Here is a 26,099-nt window from a genome sequence, read left to right as displayed (position 1 = left end):
AAAGTTGTGTCCTACTTGCAGAATCATTTTATGAATGTCTCAATTCTTATACTTACTAAGCCTCTTTATTTAATGGAACAATAGAAAATAATCAAGCCCTGATAATGGTGCAAGTTCTGTCAGGAAATACAAAGCATTTAATAAGGCCACTAGAAAAACCACCTCATTATACAAACTAAGGGCAGAAGAACTGAAAGGAGAGGTAAAAGATGATGTGGCTCTTACATCTCTTGTGGGCATTACTCAGTGATTATTAATTTTTCCTGATTCAATTTTTTCCTTCCTAATTTTAAACTAACGTATTCAACATGTACACTCCAGGCATAAATGGAACTCCCTCGACATTTATATTATGATGATCGTTTAGGAAGATCAAAATGATTAAATGTCAAAACTGGGCAAAATATTCTCATAGCAGCTATATCTGAGATCTCCAGTATTTTCCGTTGAACATGATCATCAATAGCCAGCCCTTCAGGTAAGGAAAATCATGCACCACAAAAGCAGCCCAAGAGCCAACAGACAAAAGGATAAATTACACATGGTGTTAAAACGGACTCTTCGGAAAAGCTTATGTTACGGGACAACGCTGATTGATTAAAAGTACTCTTAAAATCCCAAACTTGCTGGTTAGAAATAACAAAGAACGAGTCCCCAAACAAAACTTCTAAACATTTCCTTATGACTTAAATTGTTATTTTCTTCCAAGCGTCAGAATGGATCAGAATTGCACTTTTCTCTAAGTAAGAAAGGTAATCAGATTAGACGTGCTTCTAGAGCTTCCTATTGCCACAGCAGGACAACACAAAATGGACTTTTAAGAAACAGAGGCTATATAGTTTTTCTAAGAAACAGAAATTGAGATGATGTTTTCCGAACACCTTTCTAAATCACAGAATACAACTGAAATAAAAAGCACGGGAACTGTATTCCTCCTTGAAGATACTAGGCACACCACGAAACCACCATTTCTAACTTCTGTGGTGAATTTTTCAAGGGCAACAACGCTATCACAAGCTGCCTTTCAAATAAAGTGTCAAAGATTCCAAAACGAATTTATAGTTTTTCTTAAAAGATAATTTAAGTGACCAGATCCTAAAACAGACTTGCCAATTTTGGATGAAATTCAAATACAAAATTTCTCTGGATGAACCAAAGAAAACTTGTGTAAGAAAAGAAGCGAAGTCACTGAACACCACCTAAAGCCAAACCTGAGTCTTGCCTTTCATCCCTAGGGTTATCAACAGTCAGAAAGCGCACCCTATTTTAGTTAAGCACGCTTGCTTATTGCACTTCCGCCATATCGTCTCAAATATACAAATGACTTTCTGAGGCTTCTGAACAAGACTATGATCTAAGAGATGTTAATGAAGAGATAAAGGCCCTCTTAAAATGGCCAATGCATCTTAAGAAATCACGACTTTAAAATCCCTGCCTCCTGTAAGAAAGACACGTGGCAACTTCAGATTACAAAGAAGAGGTTACTGTGGCAATGCAGTTGAAAACGCGAGAGAGAAAGAAGCCCGGTCATTAACTCATAGACATGAAGAAGCTCAAAACTCTTTTAACTTTAAAAAAGATTTTTCTACTTAAATAAATTTAAAAAAAAAAAGATTTTTCTATCATTTCACCAATAATGTTGCTGTCCCTGTTAATCTTCATGTATAACATAAAAGTCAACTGTATAGATATCAGTTTTCTAGACCCTAAGGGTATCTTCTAAGTATTCAAAACAGTAAGTAGGAAGTGACTAAGCGAGGCATTTACATGCTGAAATCTACAGATTTTTTATATGGTACTATGACCTCAATCAGAGTAACTAATACGTCTGTAATTCGTCAATTAACTTTTAAAATAGAAAATTATTTTAGAAGTGTTTTTAGGTAGTAATCACTAGCTGAAACTCAAGTTACCTCACATTCCATCCGCAGTAATGCACCAAGTAAAGGACCTCTCCACCTTCGACATCAGAATCTTTAATACTAGCTTCATACATTTTTTGATTTTTCCCTCGTCCATACCGCACTTGGACTTTCATGCCTGGTGGATAGCATTCAAACTCCTCGTCCTCATCGTTGTCATCATCCTCTTCATCCTCTTCCTCCTCCTCCTCCTCCTCTTCTGCTTCTTCATCATCTTCATCTTCCTCTTTATTCGTTTCATCTCTTGAAAGGTTTAAAAAATTGCAGTTAATAAAAGACACTTCATAAGCTTTTCAGTTCCAAACCACATAAACTGATAAAAATCGTGGCTGTGATTGCTCCGGGAACGGCAGGTTCCATGCGCATGAAATTCTGGGTTGCAATGTAACATTAAAAACCAAAACTGTATAAGATGACTGTGGTTATAGAGAAATACATTTAGAGGAAATGAAGATTGAAAAATGCATTAAAAGAAAATTTCCAACAGCCAGAAGAAGAGAAGTTGTATAAGAAACTATTAAGGTCAACTTTAACAACTTTTTCATGGTTTATTATGAAAGTGTTTTACACAAACGTGTTGACAAAAACACAAATCATTTACACCTCATAGCCATTTCCAGACTAAAAAGTATTTTTTATTCAAGTATTTCCAGCCCCGGGGTGTTGAAAACAAAAACTTTTACTAGCCAACAGCTAGTCTTATTGAGTTCAAAAGGTGCTCCAACCAGAATTTCAAATGTTATGCTAACTGAAATATGATTTTACCTTTCACAGGACTATTTGACTAACTTCACATCAATATCACATCATTTTTTTCTTTCTATTCTTCTAAACTTCGCTACAATTTCTGTTTCTTTACCGCGTATAAAGTCTTTTACCGACTCTCTCAACTTCGAAGTTCCGATGAAATAAGACAGGCCAAGTCCAAGTAACACAAAACTAAAAGTGAAATCATTCTAGAAGCAGCACTGCAACCATTTCAGTCTTCTCAGTATTGTGCACTTTTTAAAACTGAGCATTCGCATTCATTTTATATTAGCCACAAATCCATATTAAACAAGTTGGAGAAAACCTTCCAAACACTAGATTTAGTTTTTAAAAGACTTCAATACGAAATTCAACTATATTTAGTCCCAAGATAAATACTATGTATTTACCCTGCACAGCAGATAAAAACTATGTCTATGTTTAGTACAATAGTTTTCTCTCAAAAAGACTCCATCACTTTAGAGCTGACAAATAAAGATTATAAAACAGAAACTACATGACAGTTACATAATTAAGCTTTAAAAGTTCATGAATGTAATATTTATATAAAAAGCCTTTTCCACTGATCATTTGTTTCATAATCTTATACGCAACCTTTTTAGCAATGACATACTTTATCACTCCTAATTATGCAATCACGTAAGCAACAGAAACAATCTATAGTAATACGAGCAACGCTAAAATGTTTTTTTATTCTCCTACCTCTTTCCTTCTACATTGTGAGGCAGGAGGGGCGAAGGGAAGCCTAACAGTCTGTGAAATTAAGTGTAAGTTTACAAAAGTAACAAATGCATCAGTTTTCTCTGAAATACATCACAAAGTCTACAGAATCTCAAGAATTACTTCTATTTTTAAAGACTCATTTATATTCAAATGAATAGGTACTTCAAAATTAAGACCTAAATAAACCAGCTATAATTGGAGATAAAAAACTAGAACTCTATTATTAAAAATACATGAACATGTCTGTACTGAAGAAATAATTATTAGTAAGGCTAAAATATCTAAGAAATTACCAGAGAGGGTATTTTGGATGATAAACTATTATTAACAACTTTAAATAAATGTTTATATGTATTTAAAAAATTAAAACAGTTAAGACTTTTTTTGGAAAGGATATTCCTTGTTTAAATCATAAACTTGTATCTCTGTGTATCAGGGAGAAAAGGAAGTGTATTCTAGTGGCCACGACAAAAGAAGTTGTTTATTATGCGCCAAAGATATTTGTCATGTACCTCAGAATGATCGTATCAGAGAAAGGAGAGACACAGAATAAAAAATCTAAGAGTTTTTAAATGAAAACAACTTCTAAATTGTGTCTTACATTACACAATGCTCTGAGCACAACTGGTTCATGCCAGTAAGCACAATCCCACTTTAGTGCAGCCTGGCAGTCTTTAATTTTATCTGGAGTAATACTCTAATACTCTGTATTAATAAAGCAATCAAAAATTAAAAAGTTTCACACTGAGTGTCAACCTCAGACACCAACCAAATGAAAAACACTTAAAAAGTGTACTAAAGTTTAAAGAAGCAAACAACACAATTGCTATCAGTCAAATAAAATATTCTACTCCTTTCTCTAATAATTCACTGGCAAAATCAAAGGTAAAACGCACTAAATCAGACATAGAATGCCAACAATGATACCTTCTGGAAGTATAAAATGTAATCAGCATATAGATTTTTAAAAATTAAGTTGATGTGGATCTCTCTCTCTGTCTCTCTCTCTCTGTCTCTCTCTCTCTCTCTCTCTCTCTCTCACACACACACACACACACACACACACACACACACACACACACGCACATCTTTTAAAGAACTATTATTTTGGGAAACCAAATGTATCAGTATTTTTCATCTGAATTCACAAATATCAAATTTTCCCAGTTTGATGTCACACTCCATACAATGGAACAAATTAAAAAAACAACAACTTTAACTTATTAATACTTTCTATGGGCCAGGCATTGAACAGGGCATTTTACCTAAATTAACTTATTTAATCTCCTTTACCTAGACTATGAAAAAAGGACATGGCAAATTCCTGGCAGTAACTAGTAATTACTTAGAGAAACTTTATATGCTAGAGAAATACTCACATATGATTCTTTATAACTATCAAATTTTCTATTGCACTTACCTAATAAAACTCAGAAATCAATCTTGGACATTCCCAACACATAACACTACCAAATTAGTGCTGTCGGGCTAGGAAAATTTCAGTTTGTAGTATGATACATTGATAAATATATGTAGTAAATTAAAAAGCCATATAGTTGAAGAATTTTTTAAAACCTACAATATATAGTTTACACCAGAAAATAAATTGAAACACCAACTTGAAAAAATAAGGTAATTATTAGTGACAAAGAGAAAACACAGGCTTATCACAATGCCTCCCACACAGCAGATATTCCAGAAATACATGCAAATTTAAAGATCAGATTTTTAGTCAAAAAGCTGAATCCTTACTAAGTTTCTTAGGAGCTGAAATAGTCTCCAGCAACAGCAAGGAGTACCTTGAAATATACACGTGCACACAGGGCTATAACCAAGTATAATGAAAAAACACTTAGACTATATTCATCTAAACCCAGGTTTCTCCTCCCATGTTTATCTGTATGCTGCAGCCAAAATTTCAGAGGACACTAAAATAATCAAGAGATTTTAGGCAAAAAGCTACGTACTAAGTTTCTTAATAGCTGAAATAATCACCAACAGCAGTAAGGAGTACTTGATATAGACATTTGTACACAAAGATATATAACAAGGTATACTAAACAAGTACCTTTCCCTAAATTTGCAAAGCATATTTTGCTTCCCTTCCCTGCCTATGTGCATGCTGTGGCCAAATTTCAGAAAACACTAAAATGATCAAAAACATTTGGTTGTACTTATTTAAACGGACCATTGACGATGGGGATGTGTAGGGTTTTTTTAAACCTCAGCGATGACTAGATGCCAAAGATCATCTACAAAATCCAGGGGTCCACTGGCAGTGCATAAATTACATTGCTGAATAAACAGTTCATCATTCCAAACTGACCAAAATGAGGAATTACTACTGTCACAGAAAACACAATATAACAATCCAGGCCTGGTGAAAGCTAATTATTAGCACTTTTCCATTCTTGTTTTTTGCTTAAGAAATGAACACAACTCTTAAAATCTAGAGCCAACATACCATCTAGAAAACATTGCATACAGAAAGCCATCTTCCCAAATTTCTATTATCTGGTTATTCAGCAGAGCTTAATGTAGTAAGAAGTATTTTTCTAGCTCAAAATTTCATAAATTTCCATGATGAGAGCAAGAAGAATGGATCAAAAACATGATCTTTTGCTACAAATTTGCATTAGTAGGGTCTCTGAAGGAGGCAAATGGTACTTACATACTAAATGCAAACCACTCAATTACACTATATTTTGTCAAATTTAGGTTCAAACACGCACACACACAAAGGGCAAATTACAATTCATTCAGCCAAAAAATGCATCTTAACCAAAAACAAATTTCTTACCCAGATTTTGCTTTTTCTTCTTCAGCTTCTACCTTTATGCTGAGGGACTCATCTACCCCAGTTGTCTCCTCATCTTTGTCCACCAGATTCTCATTTTCTTCTGTTTTTTTCATGTTCACTTCTTTTTCCTGATCGGACTGTGTAGGTATAGATTCTAATAAATTCTTTTTACTTCCCTAGAAAAAAATCAGAGGAACTAAACCAACAAAAGTAAAAACTGTCAACCTAATTCCATGATCTAATTGTTAGCAAAAGGCGGTACCAACCAATACTAATATTGAGAAATGCGTTAGCTATTTTAAGATACTCCTGCCATTCCTAACACACTAAGCAAAAACAGCGAACAACCATTTTAAATACAAAAATAGCACTTAACGAGGAAAATGCTCAAGAAATTAAGTATAACATTTTATAGTAAGTTAACCATGAAAATGTTACAGACAGTGTAGACAATGTACCAAAGAAGGCACAGCACTATGAACAGTATCTGATTTACCAGAGAGGGTTTAATATTTTCTTTTCTTTCAGTATCATCATCAGTAGGCTTTTCTTCTTTTGGTATTATATTGTCCTCCTCTTCAATCTTTATTTCTTTGATTTCTGGTTCATTTTCTTCCTTAACTTTGATTTCTTTTACATTTTCACACTCCTTACATGGCTTGTTAACAACCTTCTCTGGCAATGCCATTTGAAATTCAATATTGGCCGACCTACAGTACTCCTCAAAACCATATAAATATCTGGAAACGTGAAGAGAAATTACATTTGGGAAAACATTTCAAATTATTACTACAGAGTGGTGGTTTTTAAAAGGTGTTTATTTCTAAGTTCTCAAATATTGAGTCATATTAATATTCTAATTTATTCTAGTTCAGTTCTTCCCATTCTCTTTAACCCAAATAGAAACATTTTTCAAAAAAACCCAAAGTCACAAAAAAACTATGCCAAAAGTAAAAAAACAGTATCTTAAATAAACTGTAACAACAATAGCTATTAAAAGTATTAGTAAAGCATCAACTTTTTGAGCACTTTTTTTTTTATTTTGGAGAGAGAGAGAGAGAGAGGGAGAGAGAGAGAGAGAGAGAGAGAGAGAGAGAGAGATGAATCCCAAGCAGGCTCTGCGCTGTCCAGCACAGAGCCCAACATGGGGCTCGAACTCATGAATCATGAGATCCTGACCTGAGTCAAAGTCAAGAGTCAGATGCTCAGCTGACTGAGCCACCCAGGCACCCCATGAGCACTTCTGATATGCCAAGCACTAGTCCTCTTAGTTCATGTGAAATCTCATTTAATCATCAGAATAATCTTACGAGGCAAGTACTAGTATCCCATTTTACAAATGAGGAAACTGAAGCTTAAGAGAACAAATAAATGGTCCAAGGGGCACAAAAGCTAATAATTGGCAGGACCAGGATTCAATCCTGGACTTTTTAACACTTCATTTTTTTTTAATGTTTGTTTATTTATTTACTTATTTTGAGTGAGAGAGAGGGAGAGAGACAGACAGAGGCAGAGAAGAGGGAGACACAGAATCCGAAGCAGGTTCCAGGCTCTGAGCTGTCAGCACAGAGCCAAACACGGGGCTCAAACTCATGAACCGCGAGATCATGACCTGAGCCGAGATCAGACGCTAAACCGACTGAGCCACCCAGGTGCCCCTTTAACACTTTAAAAAGAGGTTCTTAGTCTCTACACAGTGCTTTCCAAATTTTCTTGGCCACAAAAACTTTCTTTACAGAATATCTCATAGATCTAGTATTCACAGAAAATACTGCAGAACATGCTATTATAAAGTGATTAGTAAAAATTTCTGATTTCTTAGAAGAAATAATTAGCCTCCTGTTTTCTAGGTAAAATATCGAATGTCGGTATATCAAGTACCATGACTTACTTTTTATAAGCACATTTAACGTTGTATCCTGCAGCTGAATTTAAGACAGGGATTCCAAGATCCTGGTAGACTTGTTTCCAAACAGCTCCGCTTTCAATCTAGCAGACAAAGTAAAATGAAAACTCCCCAATTAAAAGGTGGGAATATAATAAAATTTTGACTAATGTAGCATATAGAAATATATGCTTATATGTACTGGTTCTAGTCTCAAAGGAATGAAAAATAGCTTAATAAATTCTGAATAAAAAATTTAGTTTACAACAATCTTTTAAAGTAAGTTTTAGTATTCTAACAAATCTCAGAAAATTACAAATGTTGAGCTATTAGGCCATTTGATTTTTAAATCAAACCTGGCATAGTAAATAAGAAAATATTCAGGTTTCTAAATGAAAATTTGTAATGAAAAGACACATCAAAATTTTTAAGTAATGTATTAGTTCCCATAAAACCTATAAATTTAATAAATCAAAGTAGTTCTAAGGATCTTAGTAAAGCATTTACTTTTAAGTAAAAAAAGTAAATTTCCTACAGAATACTCCCCCCGCCCGAATACTTCTTCTACAGAATACTCCCCCCGCCCGAATAATCTTAATTGGATGGACACCACACATCATGGCAAACTTAAGATAATTTCTTCAGTTCAACAAAGATTTTTCTGCATGTTTCTATACATAAATGTGTGTGTGTGTGTGTGTGTGTGTGTGTGTGTGTGTGTGTGCGCACATCACACACCATGGAAGAGATTAAGAATAAAGAATATTAAAAGAGATCCCTACTCTCAAGGACCTTACAGTGTAGTGGAAAAGAGACACAGGAAGAACTTCTACCAATATAGTTGTGCTGTGACTCACACATACACAGGTGGTTTATGAAAGTTTGACAAACAGTAAATCGGGAAGCTCGTTTGAAAAGCTCTTTAATTAAATTTAAATTTGGCTGAGGAAGCTAGCTGTTTCTGTTTCTAACTTGTGCCTTACATCTTCTTCTCCTTCTACTATTAGGTTTTTATTAGACAATCTTAGGTAATTTTTAAAAAAGAAAACATGTTGCATGAAAAACATGTTTCACTTTTGACTGTAATACTTACATTATCAAATCCTCCAAGCTTGTGTACAAGTCTGAATAACTTAAAGAGGTTCAAATTTCGATAGCCAAGTACGGGCCGTTTGTTAATAGGTGTGCCTATTAAAGAAAACACAAAATTTACTATAACCATGCTGCATTTGTTATTTAAAACTACCAAAGATTCAGATATTACCACTGAATATATATAGTGCAAAGTATATGTATAAGAGAAAAAAAAATCCCTTGTTAATCCAAAACATGTCTACCACTTAAGCCCATCTCCTTTTTAAAAATTTCTCATACCAGATTTTTGAAACCTTATATGATTTCACTCCATTTTCATCTCCTTGATGAACAAAGAATAACAAATAAACCAAAATAAAATATCAACAAAACAAAAAATTTTTAAAGTTTTTACAATTTATTTTGAAAAAGCAGGCTCACGAGCGGGGGAGGGGCAGAGAGGGAGGGAGCAAGAGAATCCCGAGCAGGTTCCACACTGTCGGCACACAGCCCAACGTGGGGCCAGATCTCACCAACTGTGAGATCACGACCTGAGCCAAAATCAAGAATCGGACACTCAACCAATGGAGCCACCCAGGCACCCCTTCACTTTTTTATTTGCCTTATACAAAAGCCTAAGAAATCACCTACCTTCTTAGGCCAACCCTCATTCATACAAAAAAATAATACAGAAAGCAAGGACATTTTATATCAAACAATAAAGATACCTACATTATGGCAGCCACTATCACTTACGAGAGCAAAAGACAGCCAACTTCTACTTATCAACAATACAAATGAGGATTTAAAAAAATATTAATCCCCCCCCAAATAACTCCCAAAGTACAGTGGCACTTCCAAATATTATTCATTCATTTTGCCCTTCTCCTCAAGCTAGAAAGCTTTCTGCCTCTCCCTACTCCCTTTCTGGCATCTTCCCAGGAAAGGAGACACTATACTCTGAACAGCAGATTACCAAGAGAGTGACAAAGCCACAGTTACCAGAGGACGAGGTCACTACCGAAAACGAAAGGTCAACATCCATACCTCTTTCCCTCGATTCTTGTATTTCTTTAACAACACCAGGCAGATTCAAAAGACTAAGCCAAGGCTCACCCTGAGACTCTGCCACCTTTCTCTATGTCTGACTCTCTCTGGATGGTTTAATTCTCTGCTTCGTTCTGTGTGGTTGGGTCCCAAGAAGACTTGGGACTATGGTGTCTCTCTGGCTCTCTCTCTCACTCACATGCACACATACACAAACACACACAAACATACACATCCAAGGTATATCCAACAGTGATTCTAGAGAGGAAGGCTTTTTACTAGAGGAATCTATGTAGGTACAAATAAAATGGTACTATGATTACCAGTCAGCTACTGCTCCCTAGTCGTTAAGAGTTCTTTGGGAACCCATGGATGGAGGGCAGATAGGCAGAACAGAATGCAGGCCATATGGGTCCATGGCCATAATATCCATCAAAATACTGTCAAATTCCTCCTCCCATGTACTATATGCCAGGTACTATGCCAGGTGCTGGTGACGCTGGCAGGCAGTAAGGCAGCCATGATTATTAGTGACATGAAGCTTAACGAACAGAATTCTTTATGGTTTTTTTATTCATGGTTATTGTTGTACAGGTAGCACATTTAAAAATAAAACTCACCTCTATCCTCCATAAATTTGTACAACTGCTGAAGAAAGTTCTCCCTTTCTTCTGGAAATGGTTCTATTTCTTCCTAATTTTAGTCACAGAAGAACAGAATGTTATTTTCCTCAATTAAACATCATAATAATACAAGATTTCCTACTAAAAGCAAAGACTAATATTTACTAAAATATTTCAAGGATGTTTTACCAAGTAAAAATTATTTCTTAACACTAAGATGTTCAAAACCAGGCAAGTCTAGACATTTTATGCTTTCCAAAGGAATATGCCTTAAAAGGTATCTCAACAGCGATAATCCCAAATGTAAATTCTCATAGAAGAAGTACGAAATAAGACTAGCAAGATGGTTCATGAGCTTTTTCCCATATCAGATATCTAACTACTCTTTAAGTCAGGGCCACAGGCTCAAGAAGACCTACTCTCACTTATATTAAATTGGGTCAGGGTTTCACATCACAACAGACTATCTTGTTGCTCCTCCAGAACTATACACGTGTGGGTCCCATTGGCTGTAACTCCAAGTATCCTTCATGATATACAGCCCCACTGTGCAGCACTTCAAGCTAACAAAATCAGTAAAGTGGGGAACAAACTTGATCTACAATACCTGAAGATTCAGACTTAGGGAAATCTTCAAGTAATAAAATAGTTCCCCGATTTATCAATTACAAGGGAGGGACTAGCTTCTTGCTGCTGTGGCCAGGGGCTGTGGCAGTAGGGAGCTGGTCCTGAAGCGACCTGCAAGGAGCAGGGTAGTAGGTGAGACGGAGGAACTCGTCGATTCAGTGACTATCATCCATTCAACAAGCCATTTAGCGAGCACCAGCGAGCGTAGGCACTGTGCTAGGTGCTGACTCAGATAAAAGAAAAATGAGCGATGGAGCCTGCCGTTAGAGAACACGATCGGGAGTAACTGTGAAGAAAGTGATTCCAAACATACACCTAGGACTTGCAGTTACTCTGGCTGAAACCAATGTATTTCTGACAGTAACGCTCCAGACCATACTTTTCAACTGATAGTCTAAATAAACCTAAATATATCATTTTACTTTTAAAAATCATGTGTCTAATGCCATTGTTTTGACATCTGCCCCTTTACTTTAAAAGCTAGCAGAGCAAAGGAAGGCAAGGTAAAAACAAGAAACAAAAATCCATGTTGATAAACTATTAAGTTTGCCAGTTGAGCAGAGAAGAATAAATGACAATTATTAATTTCTTTATGTAAAAATCGACACTTCTCAGTTTAAACATGGTCCACAGAAGGTGGGTTTTAGTAAGGCAGTCAGATACAAATCTAAGGAAACCTATTTTCTAGATACGATCTTAAATTCCCCCGATACAATATTTGGCTTTCATAAACTGCCAAACTTATTCCTGTCCCAAAAATTTAGTGAAGTTTGTATTTAACGTAAAAGAAAATGATTAACTGGAAACCAGATTTGCTTTCACCAAAACATTTCTAAAACACAAATCTAAGCAATAAAAATTTTAGTAACTAATATTTATTGATCATCATATATTTACAAGTTATACATTATGAGACACTCTGAGTAGGAGCACAGGGAACACCAAACCCCTGAGGAGCTTACAGGGGAGAAAACCGACAATAAGTGCGCGTGCGTGTGTGTAAATGATAAAAATATGCACAAGGAAAGGTAGTAATTAAGCAAATGGAGCAATTAACTTTCCTGAGGTGAGGGAGGTGACGCTGCACAGGTTTCCCTTTACAGAGGGATCGTGTTAGTAGGGTTTTGAAACTGAACGGGAGTTTGCCAGGCTAACTGGGGCGAGAAAAGGCAAGAGCACTGAAGGCAGAGGTACTGGTATGTGTACAGGCTGGGAAGAGGCAAGGTATGTAATTTAATATCGCCACAGCATCAAGTTCAAAATGGCAAGGTACACCAAGAGAAGTGGTAAAAAGGCAGGACTGGATTGTAAAAGAAGTTCTGTAAGTGAAGCTTGACTTTTAAGGTGCTAAGAAGCTACTGGGCAAGTTTGAAGCAAAGGACTGCTTGTTCATTTCAGCATTTTAAACAAAAAGCGGGAGGGGGAGAAGACTGAAGCTGAGAAACTTTTACACTACACATTGTCATCACAGATCACTAGGTCATAAAACATAAACTCTGAAACAATCCTATTTCATGAATAGTTGTTTATTACAATTAAATGGCAGAATTTCAGAACTTACCGAAAATATTACATATTGAGATTAACTTACTTAGTTTCCTGAAAACATTCACTCCAATTCACTTCAAGGTCAAATATACAGCCTTCACTACCTACACCATTCACCAGTAACTTTTATGAAATCGTTCAACAAACCACTGAAGAGCACAGTGGTACAATGTCACTAGTAATGCCATGGACAGCTTTTGTTGGTACTTATCACTGCTAGATCTAAAGTACCAGTTATAATAAAATCTAAAACTTTACCTACTTGATCCATACAAATTCACAGATGACTTATTTATGATCTAATTAGAACTAGCCACTCATCTGTGTTAGACGTAGTTATTTAAGTCTTTCTGAATCAAAGAGGTATTAAAGGTATTAACCCTTTTTTGCGGACTATTCTTCTAATACTAGATGGAAGATGTATTTTATACTTCTCTAGGTATTTCAATAAAATATGCAGATGAAAACACTGTACCAGGTGACAGTGGTCCATAGGATGATGAGAAAGCACATGAAAGCAGAGCTTTGCTACGTTAGGTGTGTATTTCCCTTATTATCTGATAAACCAAAAAAAGCACATCATCAAGAAACATTTTTGAGATGACTGAAATAACTGTATTTAGTATTTTCAATTTCACAAGACTATATTTCTATTTTAAGTAAGCAAGCAAACTACCCGGTTATGGCGGACATCACAACACAGTTTTATTATGAAGTATCTCTAATACTAAAAATACTTAAGTGATTGACGACTTTATGCCGAATCCTAACTCACAAAGGAAACTGTAGTGTTATTTCTAATTTTAGGAGACATCAACCATTTTGAATTACCTCTTCTTCACTGCTATTATCTTCCTTTTCTTTTTCATCATCTTCCTCCTCTTCTTCTTCCTCTGCTTCACTGCTAGAACTATCTTCTTTCAGTTCAGTCTTCCAGTTAGCAGGAATCGTTCTACTTTTGTGAAATTCAAGCGCCTGATCAAAGGCTGGAAAGAGGACCATAAACTATGTGAACTGGAGAAATTAAGACAACTGATTTGTCTAATAGTGGTAAAAAAGATTAAAAAAAAAAAAAAAAAAGTAAAACTACTGTGCTAATACCACTGACATCTGTGAAGTGTCTGCTACGTGCCAGGCACTGCGCACTGTAGTAACTCATTTCAAACCCAACCATCCGAAGCATCAGGCACCCATTTGACAGACGGCGAACCGCTGCTACTGAAGGGGACTTAGGTTCAAACAAGGAACAGTTTTCTTCTTTTACACAAAAACTAAACATGCCTAGTAAAAACAACTTTAAGACTGGTACATTTCTGACCATTTGTCCAACAAATGACTATGAATCAGCGTCATATATCAAGCACAAAGCCGCTGTAATGAACATACGTTATAGCTGAAGATATTCTATAAATACACATTAGCTTCATTTCTAGTTAAACCTGAATTAAAATTAAAGTAATAATCAGCTTAAACTAAAATTAGCTAGACACAGTTATGTTCAGTTTATAATACATGGAAATAAACTCTAAACCACAAATTCTTGGTGATTTTTAACCAGTCTACCTAGCATACTATTAGATTTGATGAACATGGGTGAAAGGAAAATAAAGTTATATACAAAGCTAAAAACCAAGCAAAAAATGCAATTATGATATATTCCTCAATAAAATATGACCATTGTTACACTATGAGACATGCCAAATCAAAATTACTTTTGACTTCTGTTTCCACCATCCTTAGGAACTAACATTTTATTTACTAGGCAGAAGCAAGGCTACAGTAATTAGCTGGTAATATAGTTCTTTGCCACTTTTAGATTACTGCCCCTGATTATAAGCTAAGAAAGAAAAAGAAACCCTATAGTAACAAAAGACACCTAGGTTTACAAAAGTATAATTCACACAGAACCAAGTATAACTTCAAAGACAGGATTATAAAAAATATTATTTTTTATTTTATTTATTTGTTTATTTTAATGTTCATTGATTTTTGAGAGGGAGAGAGAGAGGGAGAGAGAGAGAAAGAGAGAGAGAGAGAGTGTGTGTGTGTGTGGGGGGGGGGGGGGGGGGGGGGGGGGGGGGCACAGAATCCAAAGCAGGCTCCAGGCTCTGAGCTGCCAGCACATAGCCCAACACAGGGGCTCAAACTCATGAACCACAAGATCATGACCCAAGCCAAAGTCAGATGCTTAACTGACTGAGCCACCCAAATGCCCCCAAAATACATTTTTTAAAGAGCAAAAGAGAGTTTGATCTTCAAAAACACTTCAGCAGTTGTTAAGTTAACCATAAACTATTCCAAGATTATCCTTACCTTGTTTTAATATCGCATCAGGCTTTGGTGCAGAGTCACTAGTAATTTCATGGACATCCTTTCTTGGCACTGAAGTACTACATTAGTTTTTTTTTTAATTTTAAAGAAAAAAAAAAGCCACAAAAAACACAACAGAAATTAAGAGTTGAATTACACACTACAGAAAAATATTAAAAATATGAAAACATTAACATTTGCAATGAAAGTGATTGCACAGTGCTGCAATTCCCAAATAAAATGCTAAGCAGAATGTTGAAATAGGTCATCACCTACAGAAGGACCCCACCTTGAGAGGTGTTTTTCAAACAAGATATTCTCAAATATCAGGAGTCCCTGGCTAAATGTAACACTGAAAACAGGGAGGCTAATGAAAATAATAGTAAATGAAAATACTTTGATGGCAGGATCAATCCAATAAAAGAAGAAGTCAAATAGTAAGAATTTGCCATTGTCTTGGAATAATCACAAGAAATTACTGAATTTAAGACTGGAAGAAAATGTACTTGTTTATACTATAAATGTTCTTCTAAGAACTGTTTTTAAGCTGGATTCTAGGCTCACAAGCAAACTTCTAATATATAACTTAGTCTTTCATGGAACTCCCCAATCATAAGGAGGGAGGGAGTCAGATGTAAGCAACTGGGAGAATTTCTATCATATATATCACATTCATCTCCTATTTTACAATAGTAAGTCATCCTTCAGTATCATTCAGCTCTTCTGCATTTGGTCTGTATCAATCTACAAACGCCAGAAAACTATTCCAAATACATTTGTCAGCCAGCCTATTTTTAATTTTTATTCAAAAAATTTCAAACACATACAAAAGAGAATAAAACAGTGCAATGAAACACCATATACCCATTATCCAACTACAATAATCATAAAGTCAGTCACTTTCACTTATACCCCTACCTACTTCCTCCCACCCTATGTGGATTACTTTGAAGGAAATTTGAGATATTATATAATTTGATTTGTGATATACTTCACATGAGTTTTAAAAGAAAATTCTTTTTCAAAATCATAAACAGGGGCGCCTGCGTGGCTCAGTCCATTGAGCATCCAACTTCGGCTCAGGTCATGATCTCACAGCTCGTGAGTTCGAGCCCCGTGTCAGGCTCTGTGCTGACAGCTCAGAGCCTGGAGCCTGCTTCGGATTCTGTGTCTCCCTCTCTCTCTGCCCCAACCCACTCGCATTCTGTCTCTGTCTCTCTCAAAAATAAATAAACATTAAAAAAAAATTTTTTTAAATCATAAGCAATACCATTACTACACATTTAAAAGTTAACAATAATTTCCTAATACCATTGAACCAGTATTCAATTTTAATATTCAAATTCCTGATTATCTCCATTTTGTTAAAGTGGATTTCATAAATTGTTATAAAAATCACTTTCTAGAACCTGAAAACCCAAACACCAATCTTAAAATGTGATGATCCTTTTAAGGTATAAACACAGAATAAGGCCAAGTATAAAATACATGACTTTTCTAGTCACATAATTCTTAAAGAGGGGAAAAAAAAACACAGAAATTCATAACTCAGTTCCAGAAAAGCTCTATATGAAAAATCACTTGAACACTCAATACATTTGCAGTAACCCATTTTAATCCACAGGCTACTATACAAGTTGAATGTTACACAACAGGTATCAGTATAACCATTAGAACTAAAAATATTAGGGCCCAATTAAATATTCCAGAATAGTAAAGACATCAATAAATATAGCGATCAAATATTAGATACAGTAGATATATCTAAATGTGCCTGAACAAATCACCAGCTATTATACTATACAGGCAAATACTGACAAACTCTGGGAGTTTAGAAAAAAACAAAATAAACAAATAAGGCATACTGTAAGACCACCTAAATGATAATGTGAAAAATGATCACACTTCCAAACATTCTGTATGATGAAAAGTAAAAGCATAAGGTCATTGGAAATAATTAATTTATTATCATTTACTATCCTAACTTGGAAAAACAGCATATTTTTAACCTCCAGTGAATTATACTTACAATTTGCCATCTTTGAAAGATCGAACAAGAATATTGTCTTTTTTCACAGCAATTTCATCACTACAATCAGGACAAACCACCTTTAAAAAACAAAAAAGTGTAAACTATTAAAACTAAAAGCACATTTACAGTTATGTATCAATTATTAAAATGCTTTTAAAAGACAGTTTCAGGGGCGCCTGGGTGGCTCAGTCGGTTAAGTGTCTGACTTCAGCTCAGGTCATGATCTCCTGGTTCGTGAGTTCAAGCCCCACCTCAGGCTCTGTGCTGACAGCCCAGAGCCTAGAGCCTGCCTCAGATTCTGTCTCCCTCTCTTGTGCTCTCGCTCTCCCTCTCTCAAAAACAAACATTAAAAAAAAATTTTTTTTAAATAAAAGATAGTTTCAGCTTAAAGCTTAAAAACGAATTTTAGTTTGTAGGGTAAACAGGTACACACACACATGAAAATACACACAAGTGATTTTAAATTTACATCCTATATCCTTCCAGCTTTCTTGATTCCCCACATTGTTTCTGGCACTGGCTTGGCGTTGAAAGCAGAAGCGTGGCCATGGCTCGACTGAAGCTGTGGACCAAGTTCTAGTTAGAAACAGAACACTGGAATGAAAGGGGAGGCTGGGGTGGAAAAAGAGCTAAAGCCAGAGGGTCTGCAGCACGGCTAGGAGAACAGAAACCAAACGGGAGCAAGTATATCAGAGCAGTCTCTAACTTAAAAAAGGTAGAGATGAGTTCAACTTATTACTTACATTTAAATATACGTAACAGGCACTAAAATTTCTTCCCAATGCTACCCACTCTAAAAAGTAAATGTTATAAAGAAGATACCTTTCTGGAGGCTACATAAGATTTATTACTAACAGAAGAAGATTTACTTTAGTTGGAGTCCCTCAGCTGCTATTTAAAGTGAGGTTCAAGCATTCCTTCCTAAAGGCTAATGCAAGACGCCTATAAACTTTGAGTATTTTAATTCCAAGACAGCCCACTATGTATACCAGGAACAATGAAAAATGGGCTAAATAAGTATGACAGGTTTCTTTTAAGGACAGTCTCATTAGCTCTGAAAAATGACAATGGTACATAAAGGCCATTTATTCTCACCAAAGGTGAGAAAGGAGCTAGAAACAGGTGAGTTCTAATTTCGTCTTTAAAAAGTTAGTTCACATTTTCCGTAACAGCAACTGCAGTGCACCAGGCATTCCTTAAATACTGACGGCACTGTGAATAAACTCACTGATGAAAGTCTGCTACATGGGGCGGCTGGGTGGCTCAGTTGGTTGAACGTCTGACTTCGGCTCAGGTCATGATCTCACAGTTCGCAAGTTCGAGCCCCACGTCAGGCCCTGTGCTGACCGCTAGGGGCCTGGAGCCTGCTTCGGATTCTGTGTTTCCTTCTCTCTCTGCCCCTCCCCCACTCGCACTCTGCCTCTCATTTGAACATAAATAAACATTAAAACATTTTTAAAAAAAGAAAAAAGTCTGCTCTATGTATTAGCATCCAAGGAAACTTCCTTGTCATTTCAAAAAAGTCCTCCAGTAGGGACGCCTGCCATGGGTCGCTCAGTTGGTTAAGCGTCCGACTCCTCCTGGTTTCAGTTCATAGCAATGATCTCACAGTTTGTGAGTTTGAACCCTGTGTTGGGCTCTGCGCGGTCAGCGCAGAGCCAGCTTAGGATTCTCTCTCCCTCCCTCTCCCCCAAAATAAATGTAAAAAATTTCTGAAGTAAATACTTCATATTTGGTCTAATCATGCTACAGATACTAACTACCACATCAGGGTACTGTACTAGATGCCAGAGAACACAGAAGCCCAGACAGTCACCGCTCCTCCCTACACGGAGCTTGTACTCTAGTCGGGAAGACAAGCACTAAGTAAGAGAGTACACACTGATTTAACTGCTACTGCGTTAAGTCCTTATCTAGGTAATCAGGGACCACTTTTTTTTTAATGTTTATCTATTTTTGAGAGAGAGCGAGCGAGCAGAGGAGGGGCAGAAAGAAAGGGAGACACAGAATCCAAAGCAGGCTCCAGGCTCTGAGCTGTCAGTACAGAGCCTGATGTGGGACTCAAACCTACAAACTCCAAGATCGTGACCTGAGCCGAAGTCGGACACTTAACCGACTGAGCCACCCAGGCACCCCACAGGACCACTTCCTTGAAGGCACAACATTTAAGCTCAGCTTTCAAGCCTGAGTAGGAGGTGGCTTGACATGGGATGTACACGTACGCATGTATATGCAGCAAAGGGGTGCACTGCAAGCAGAGGAAACTAATCACAGGAAGCGTCAGAGACAGGAAGCAGTAGAACCCTGTTCCAGAGAGCAAAAGGGCAGTGTGGCTAACTTTCTGCCTGGAGTGATTAAGAGAGATGAAAAGCGTTCAGATTTTCTGGTTAATTCTTAGAATAAAATCTAAAATCTTTAAGGAAAGGCTCTGAGGAAGGATAGTGTTGTAACTGCTTTGCCTTTTAAAGAATTACTTAGGCGGTGCCTGGCTGGCTCAGTCAGAGGAGCAAGTGAGTTTTGATCTCGGGGTTCTGAGTTCAAGCCCCATGTGGGACACAGAGATTATTTAAATAAATCCAACTTTAAAAAAAAGAATAGGGGCGCCTGGGTGGCTCAGTCGGTTGAGTGTCCGACTTCAGCTCAGGTCATGATCTCAACTGTCCATGAGTTCGAGCCCTGTGTCAGGCTCTGTGCTGACAGCTCGGAGCCTGGAGCCGGTTTCAGATCCTGTGTCTCCCTGTCTCTCTGCCCCTCCCCCACTCATGCTCGCTCTCTCTCTCTCTTTCTCTGTCAAAAATAAACATTAAAAAAAGAATAAAAATAAAATTAAGTTACAATTATTTTTATTTATTTATTAAAATGGAATTAAAACATCCAGGTGAGAGGTGGTGACTTGGCGGCAGAGTGGTGGCAATGGCAAATTAAAGAAAAGAGAACTATGAGAGATAATTAGGGAAGTGAAGAGATGAGCAAGCAGAGGGATGCTCAGGTTTCTGTCTTGTGCAAATGATGTCATTCACTGTGAGAGGAAACAATGGAGAAGGGCCAAGTTTTGGAAGAAGGGAAGAGAGAATACATTTAGTTTTAAATTTATTAAGTTTTGAGGTGGCTGAAGGACATCCAAATGGAGATACTAAATAGAGAGATACCCAAGTCTAGAGCTCACAATGGAGGTCTGAACTGTGATATAAACTTGGGAGTCAACAGCCTAAATACTAAGGGTCTCAAACTTAGGTCTAAAACTATGAATAAAATCTACCTTTTTTTCTCATGGTTTTTGCAGTCCTCCACTTGACCAACTGAGCTACTGAAGGAATCACACTTTCTCATGGGTTTCAAAAATTACATATATGATAGCTTTGGCCGATGCTGCTGGTGGTGTGTAAGTGGGATCACTTTCCATTCTGCCACAGGAATGAGAATCCGTATTTCATCCTGTTCACCCATGTATGTTCTTTTCTTGGTCCCTAAGGCATTTCAGTTTGTTAACTCTGCAACCAATGCTATAAAAGGGGATGAGATCACCCAAAAGAGAATACAGAGTGATATATTCTGAACCTTGAACAGCAACATTTCAAGGTTGGTTAGAGGAGAAACCATGAAGGAAACTGAAAAAGACAACTGCATGAGTCATGGAAGCTAAGATTTCCTTCTCTTAAAATGGGGGTAAATACCACTTATCTTCAGTCTCAGGAATAAAGGAGACTGTTTATACTGACAAGCTCAGCACAGTGCCTGGCCAGGGGAGATGCTAAACCCATGGAGGTTGTTCACAGGTCCTGGGAGTACGCGACTGTTTCCTAGCATGATGTTACTAAACACTCGTAAAATTTACTCAATTTATAAAAACTAATTTCAAAAATTGAAACCCAAATACTATTTATGTTATTATGTCAAGTTTGTTTGATTTAGTACACAAGTTTACACCCTAGTTGACAAAAAGTACTCATCACTGTCCAAAAGATCTCACTTTGGGGGGAAGGATTACATATATGAATAATTCTAAGATTCTTTAAATGATAATGAGATGGTTCCTAAGCAGATTACTGACAATTCAACATCATAAATCCTTAAATATTTTTCCCATCATCAAGAAAACTATTCAGAAATTATGGTGAGAGAATCATAATACTGAATATACTAACAGTGAAAAAATTAATATTCCTGTTGTTTTAGAAAAAGACACAGAAAACTTTTTTTTTTTTTTTAAGTTTATTTATTTTTGAGAGAGACAGAGCATGAGCAGGGGAGGGGCAAAGAGAGAGGGAGACACAGAATCCAAAGCAGGCTCCAGGCTCTGAGTTGTTAGCACAGCCTGGGCTGTGGGTGCCTGGGTGGCTTAGTTGGTTAAGCATCCAACTCTTGATTTTCAGCTCAGATCATGATCTCACCATCTGTGGGATCGAAGCCCCGTTACTGGCTCTGCGCTGACAGCATGGAGCCTGCTTGGGATTCTTTCTCTCCTCTCCTTGCCCCTCCCCAGTTCGTGCATGCACATGCTCTCTCAAAAACAAACAAACAAACAAACAAACAAACAAACATTAAAAAACAAAACAAGGGGCGCCTGGGTGGCTCAGTCAGTTAAGCGTCCGACTTCGGCTCAGGTCATGATCTCACGGTCCGTGAGTTCGAGCCCCGCGTCGGGCTCTGTGCTGACAGCTCAGAGCCTGGAGCCTATTTCAGATTCTGTGTCTCCCTCTCTCTCTGACCCTCCCCCGTTCATGCTCTGTCTCTCTCTCTGTCTCAAAAATAAATAAACATTAAAAAAAAAAATTAAAAAAAAAAAAAACATGTTTTCAGGGGCACCTGGATGGTTCAGTTGGTTAAGCATCCAATTCTTGATTTTTGGCTCAGGTCATGATCTCACTGTTCCTAAGATAAAGCCCTGTGTTGGGCTCTCCACTGACAGGGTGAAGCCTGCTTGGGATTCTTTCTCCCTCTCGCTCCACTCCTCCACCCCTCTCTCAAAATAAATAATTAAACATTAAAAAAAAAAATGTTTTCAAAAGAAATTCTTACAAAGAAATCTTAGTGCTTAAGGAAAAAAGAAATGATCTCATACGTTGACACTTAAGTTTTCAGTTTATTACCCAACTTACTTCGACTTTCCAATACTCAGTTTCCTTATCACTAAGTGAGGATAAATAATAATACCTGCCTCGTAGTCCCTGTAAAGGTCTTAGCACAGTCCCTGCATACAACAGGCATCCAATAAATACTGGATGGACAGATGGATATATGCAAAGGTATCATAAAGCATTTATATTTATTAAAACAAATAATTACCCTCTTTAGTTTTAATTATAAGATACAATGTTAAGTTTTAACTGAAAGAACGGGCATTTACTGGGCAATTATTTTGTGAAAAACACTGAACTGAGCTCAGGATAAAGAATATAAAACATGTTCACTGAAAAGGAGGATAGACAGACATTATTTTAGTTAACAGTAGAAAAAGAAAGTCTCCTCTTCTGCAATCTTCTGCATGATGAATTTAGGAGTTGTAAAAATTTACATTATGACTTTTCTACCCAAAACAGAAAGAGAAGTATAATGAACTCTCATATACCTAGCCTCTAAAATTACCAAAATTTGGCCTTTCTTGGATGACTTCAAGAGTTCTTGGTACTCAAAGACAATTTTGAAAGTAATATTTGTGTAAACTAAATGATGCTAAAACCATTTCCCCACTTTGTCCTTGTGAAAAATACTAGTAAGATTATCAGTTGTCCTCTTCATGAACTTAAATAGTTGAAAGTTAAACTCTTTTATACTGAAGTTACTCACCAATGCAGGAAACCACAGTGCTTTCTTTTTATCCAAACTAACGTAATCTACACATACAACTTTTCCTAGTAGCTCATCAATCTGTTTCCTATCATCCTCATCTTCATCACTGGAGGATGAAGAAGACTCTTCCTCTGGTCTAGGAAAAGAAAAAAAAAAAAAAGATATTTCCACTTATCTTCACAGAGAATGAGCATACCAAGCTGATAAATACAGGTATTCCAGAAATCTTATCCCATTTTCAAAAACCTACAGAATGGCAAATTTAAATTTGTATATAATTTTCTAAATTTCTAAATAATAATAAAAAGGGTTATCATTAAAATAAAGCACATCATTTTCCTAAAAATCTCTTGGAAAGAACACAATACTCAAAAAGCTTAAGGCCCTATATGAAACATCCCAGTACTACACAAAAATACAGTAGATGCTACTCTCAAAAGAGTTGGGAGTTCCCAAGATATTAAATTTTATAATCCTAGTACAAAGATAACTTTAAAAAGGGAAAAACATTTTTATTTATGGGGAGGTTAGGGTGGTGAAGAAGACAATCTGCTAAGAGATCAGCATTGCTATCCTTAATATCAAATATACACAAACTAGGCACTGACAAAATGTATAATACTGTTATTTTGTTGTTTTTTTGTATAACATTGTTATTTTGTATTATATTAAAAATTCCTTTCAGTTTACACTGTATATTGGACTAGTAAATTAGAAAGAAGTTACCTGCCCACAGAAAAAGAGACTATCTAAAACTACCCACGTGATGTTATACAAAAGTATAGTAGAAATGAAAACTAAAAAAGAAAAAAAAAAATCACACAAAACAAACAAAAATTCTACCTTTGAATCTGGTTCTAAGAAAGCCCACAATCAGTGTTAAAGAAAATAAAGATTATAACAATGACAGCTCAAAATGCTCAGAGTAAGTAAAGACACTAAGAAATGAATACACAGGGACTCCTGGGTGGCTCAGTCAGTTGAGCGTCCAACTCTTGATTTCAGCTCAGGTCATGATCCCAGGGTCATGGGATCAAGCCCCATGTCAGTCTCAGTGCTGAGTGTGGTGTATGCTTAAGATTCTCTCTGTCTCTCTCTGCCCCTCTCCCCTGCTTGCTTTCACTCTCTAAAATAAAAAAAAAAAAAAGTTTAAAAGAAATTTTTAAAGGTTTTAAAAAAAGAAATAAATAAACCATTGCAATGTATGTTCTTTTTATAAAATAAAATTGAATAATGGCGAATACTGATTACCTACGGGGATGAAAACATTTTTGAGATACTCAGCAATGACCAAGTTCACGGACAAAAAATGTAAGCTGAAAAATCATTTTAAAACCTTAAACATGATTTATCTATTTGGTTGATTGGCATAAATCTAATATATTCTAAATTTGTCTCGATGCCTTTCCAAAGGGATTGAGATATAAATGTCACTCCTTTATATTTATACACTTCAACATAAGTATTTTTTAAAAACCCCAAAAAAACTATTGTAATAAGATTAAACATTTTAGAACAATATGGGAAATATCACTATTTGATTTCAATGATCAAGTAACTTAAAACTTTTCTCCTGGCAGAAACAAAGCAAATTTTCCAAGTTTGCTGCTGAGAACCAGGGTACTTCAAATGGCCCTTATAGTAGTTCAACTGCTACTCAGAAAGTAACAGAAGGTAGGAAAAACCAATACAGCTTGGTATTAGCAAAGCATAAAACCTTAAAAATAGACACACAGCTTCCGGCAGTCATGACAGACTTCCCAAGTCTGAGTTCTACTTGATTACAAGTGTTTCTCAAGGGCAATGACTTTTCTCTCTCCACTTTCTAGTGGCTGTAGAACACAACCAACCTTAAAACCATAATCACTGCTTTTTCAAAGCAGTTATAAAAAACTTATTCAGCTAGGATTTAATAGACGCCCTTTAAGTCATTATCATTAGCAAGACAGAAAGTCCCAGTATCACAGATAACATAGATCACATCTGTAAAACAGAGACAGAAAACTGGGCTTTATTTGCCTAACAAAGTCATCTGCATCTTTATGAAAATTCTCATTTGTTTCTTAAGACTTAACAAGCGTGAAGACTTCAGACATGAGAAAGTTACATATATATATGTGTGTATATATATATATATATACACACACACACATATATATACGTATATATGTGTGTGTGTGTGTGTGTGTGTATATATATATACGTACATATATATATATATACGTGTATATATATATATATGTACGTATATATATATATATGTATAAAAGGGCTGCCTACATAAAATACCTATCCGCTTTACATACTAAATGTCCAAGTTCCACTCTAAAACCATTTCCCATTCATGGACTAGATTTCTTCCCCTCGACTCCCCAAATGAAGACTTTGTTCCCACAATGCTTGTTTCCCTCTCCTGTGTCAATTTTTCTGCCTCTGCTATATTGAGTCCTATCAGCATACCCTTATTTCCACTAACATGCTTTATTTCTCCCACTTAAAAAAAAAAAAAAAAAATCCCCTGCGGCACCTTGGTGGCTCAGTCGGTTAAGCAGCAGACTTGGGCTCAGGTCATGATCTCACAGCTCGTGGGTCTGAGTCCCCAGCTGGGCTCTGCACTAACATCTCGGAGCTCAGAGTCTGGAGCCTGCTTGGGATTGTCTCCCCCTCTCTTTGTCCCTCCCCCACTTGTGCTTGCTCTCTCTCTCTCTCTCTCTCTCTCTCAAAAATAAATAAATTAACAAACATTTTAAAAAGAAAAATCCCCTGACCTCACTTTCTCCACCAGTTACTAGCACCTCATTTTCCTACTCCCCCTTTGCAGTCAAACAGAGCCTGGAATGCTCTATTCCCCAGACATTTGGAAACACTCAACTCTTCTAAGTCTCTGTTCAAATGTCATCTCAATGAGGTTACCCTGACTGTCCCATTCAAATTTAGAATCTGCCCGTCC

General features: G+C 36.4%; 1 protein-coding gene across 3 annotated transcripts in view; it reads right to left on the bottom strand.

The window, feature by feature from the left end:
* The window catches only part of ARID4B (AT-rich interaction domain 4B), a 151,907-nt gene that overhangs the window by 37,928 nt on the left and 87,880 nt on the right, over nucleotides 1–26,099 (bottom strand). For 2 of the 3 annotated variants that reach the window (XR_006208961.1, XM_007086034.3), the window contains exons 8-17: nucleotides 23,147–23,285; nucleotides 17,357–17,436; nucleotides 15,331–15,407; nucleotides 13,849–14,003; nucleotides 10,840–10,912; nucleotides 9,192–9,286; nucleotides 8,105–8,202; nucleotides 6,710–6,953; nucleotides 6,214–6,389; nucleotides 1,914–2,165 (exon numbers count right to left, since the gene is read on the bottom strand). Coding sequence is in view for 2 of the 3 variants with exons in the window: in XM_007086034.3 (XP_007086096.2) it covers nucleotides 1,914–2,165; nucleotides 6,214–6,389; nucleotides 6,710–6,953; nucleotides 8,105–8,202; nucleotides 9,192–9,286; nucleotides 10,840–10,912; nucleotides 13,849–14,003; nucleotides 15,331–15,407; nucleotides 17,357–17,436; nucleotides 23,147–23,285 (1,389 nt within the window). In the remaining variant the exon portion in view is untranslated. The remainder of the gene's footprint in view (nucleotides 1–1,913; nucleotides 2,166–6,213; nucleotides 6,390–6,709; nucleotides 6,954–8,104; nucleotides 8,203–9,191; nucleotides 9,287–10,839; nucleotides 10,913–13,848; nucleotides 14,004–15,330; nucleotides 15,408–17,356; nucleotides 17,437–23,146; nucleotides 23,286–26,099) is intronic. The other variant, XM_042959926.1, reaches the window with a different exon arrangement.

Source organism: Panthera tigris, chromosome D2, assembly GCF_018350195.1.
Source record: "Panthera tigris isolate Pti1 chromosome D2, P.tigris_Pti1_mat1.1, whole genome shotgun sequence".
Lineage (NCBI taxonomy): Eukaryota > Metazoa > Chordata > Mammalia > Carnivora > Felidae > Panthera > Panthera tigris.
The sequence above is the reverse complement of the archived record's forward strand: the minus strand, read 5'-3'. Positions and strand labels throughout refer to the sequence as shown.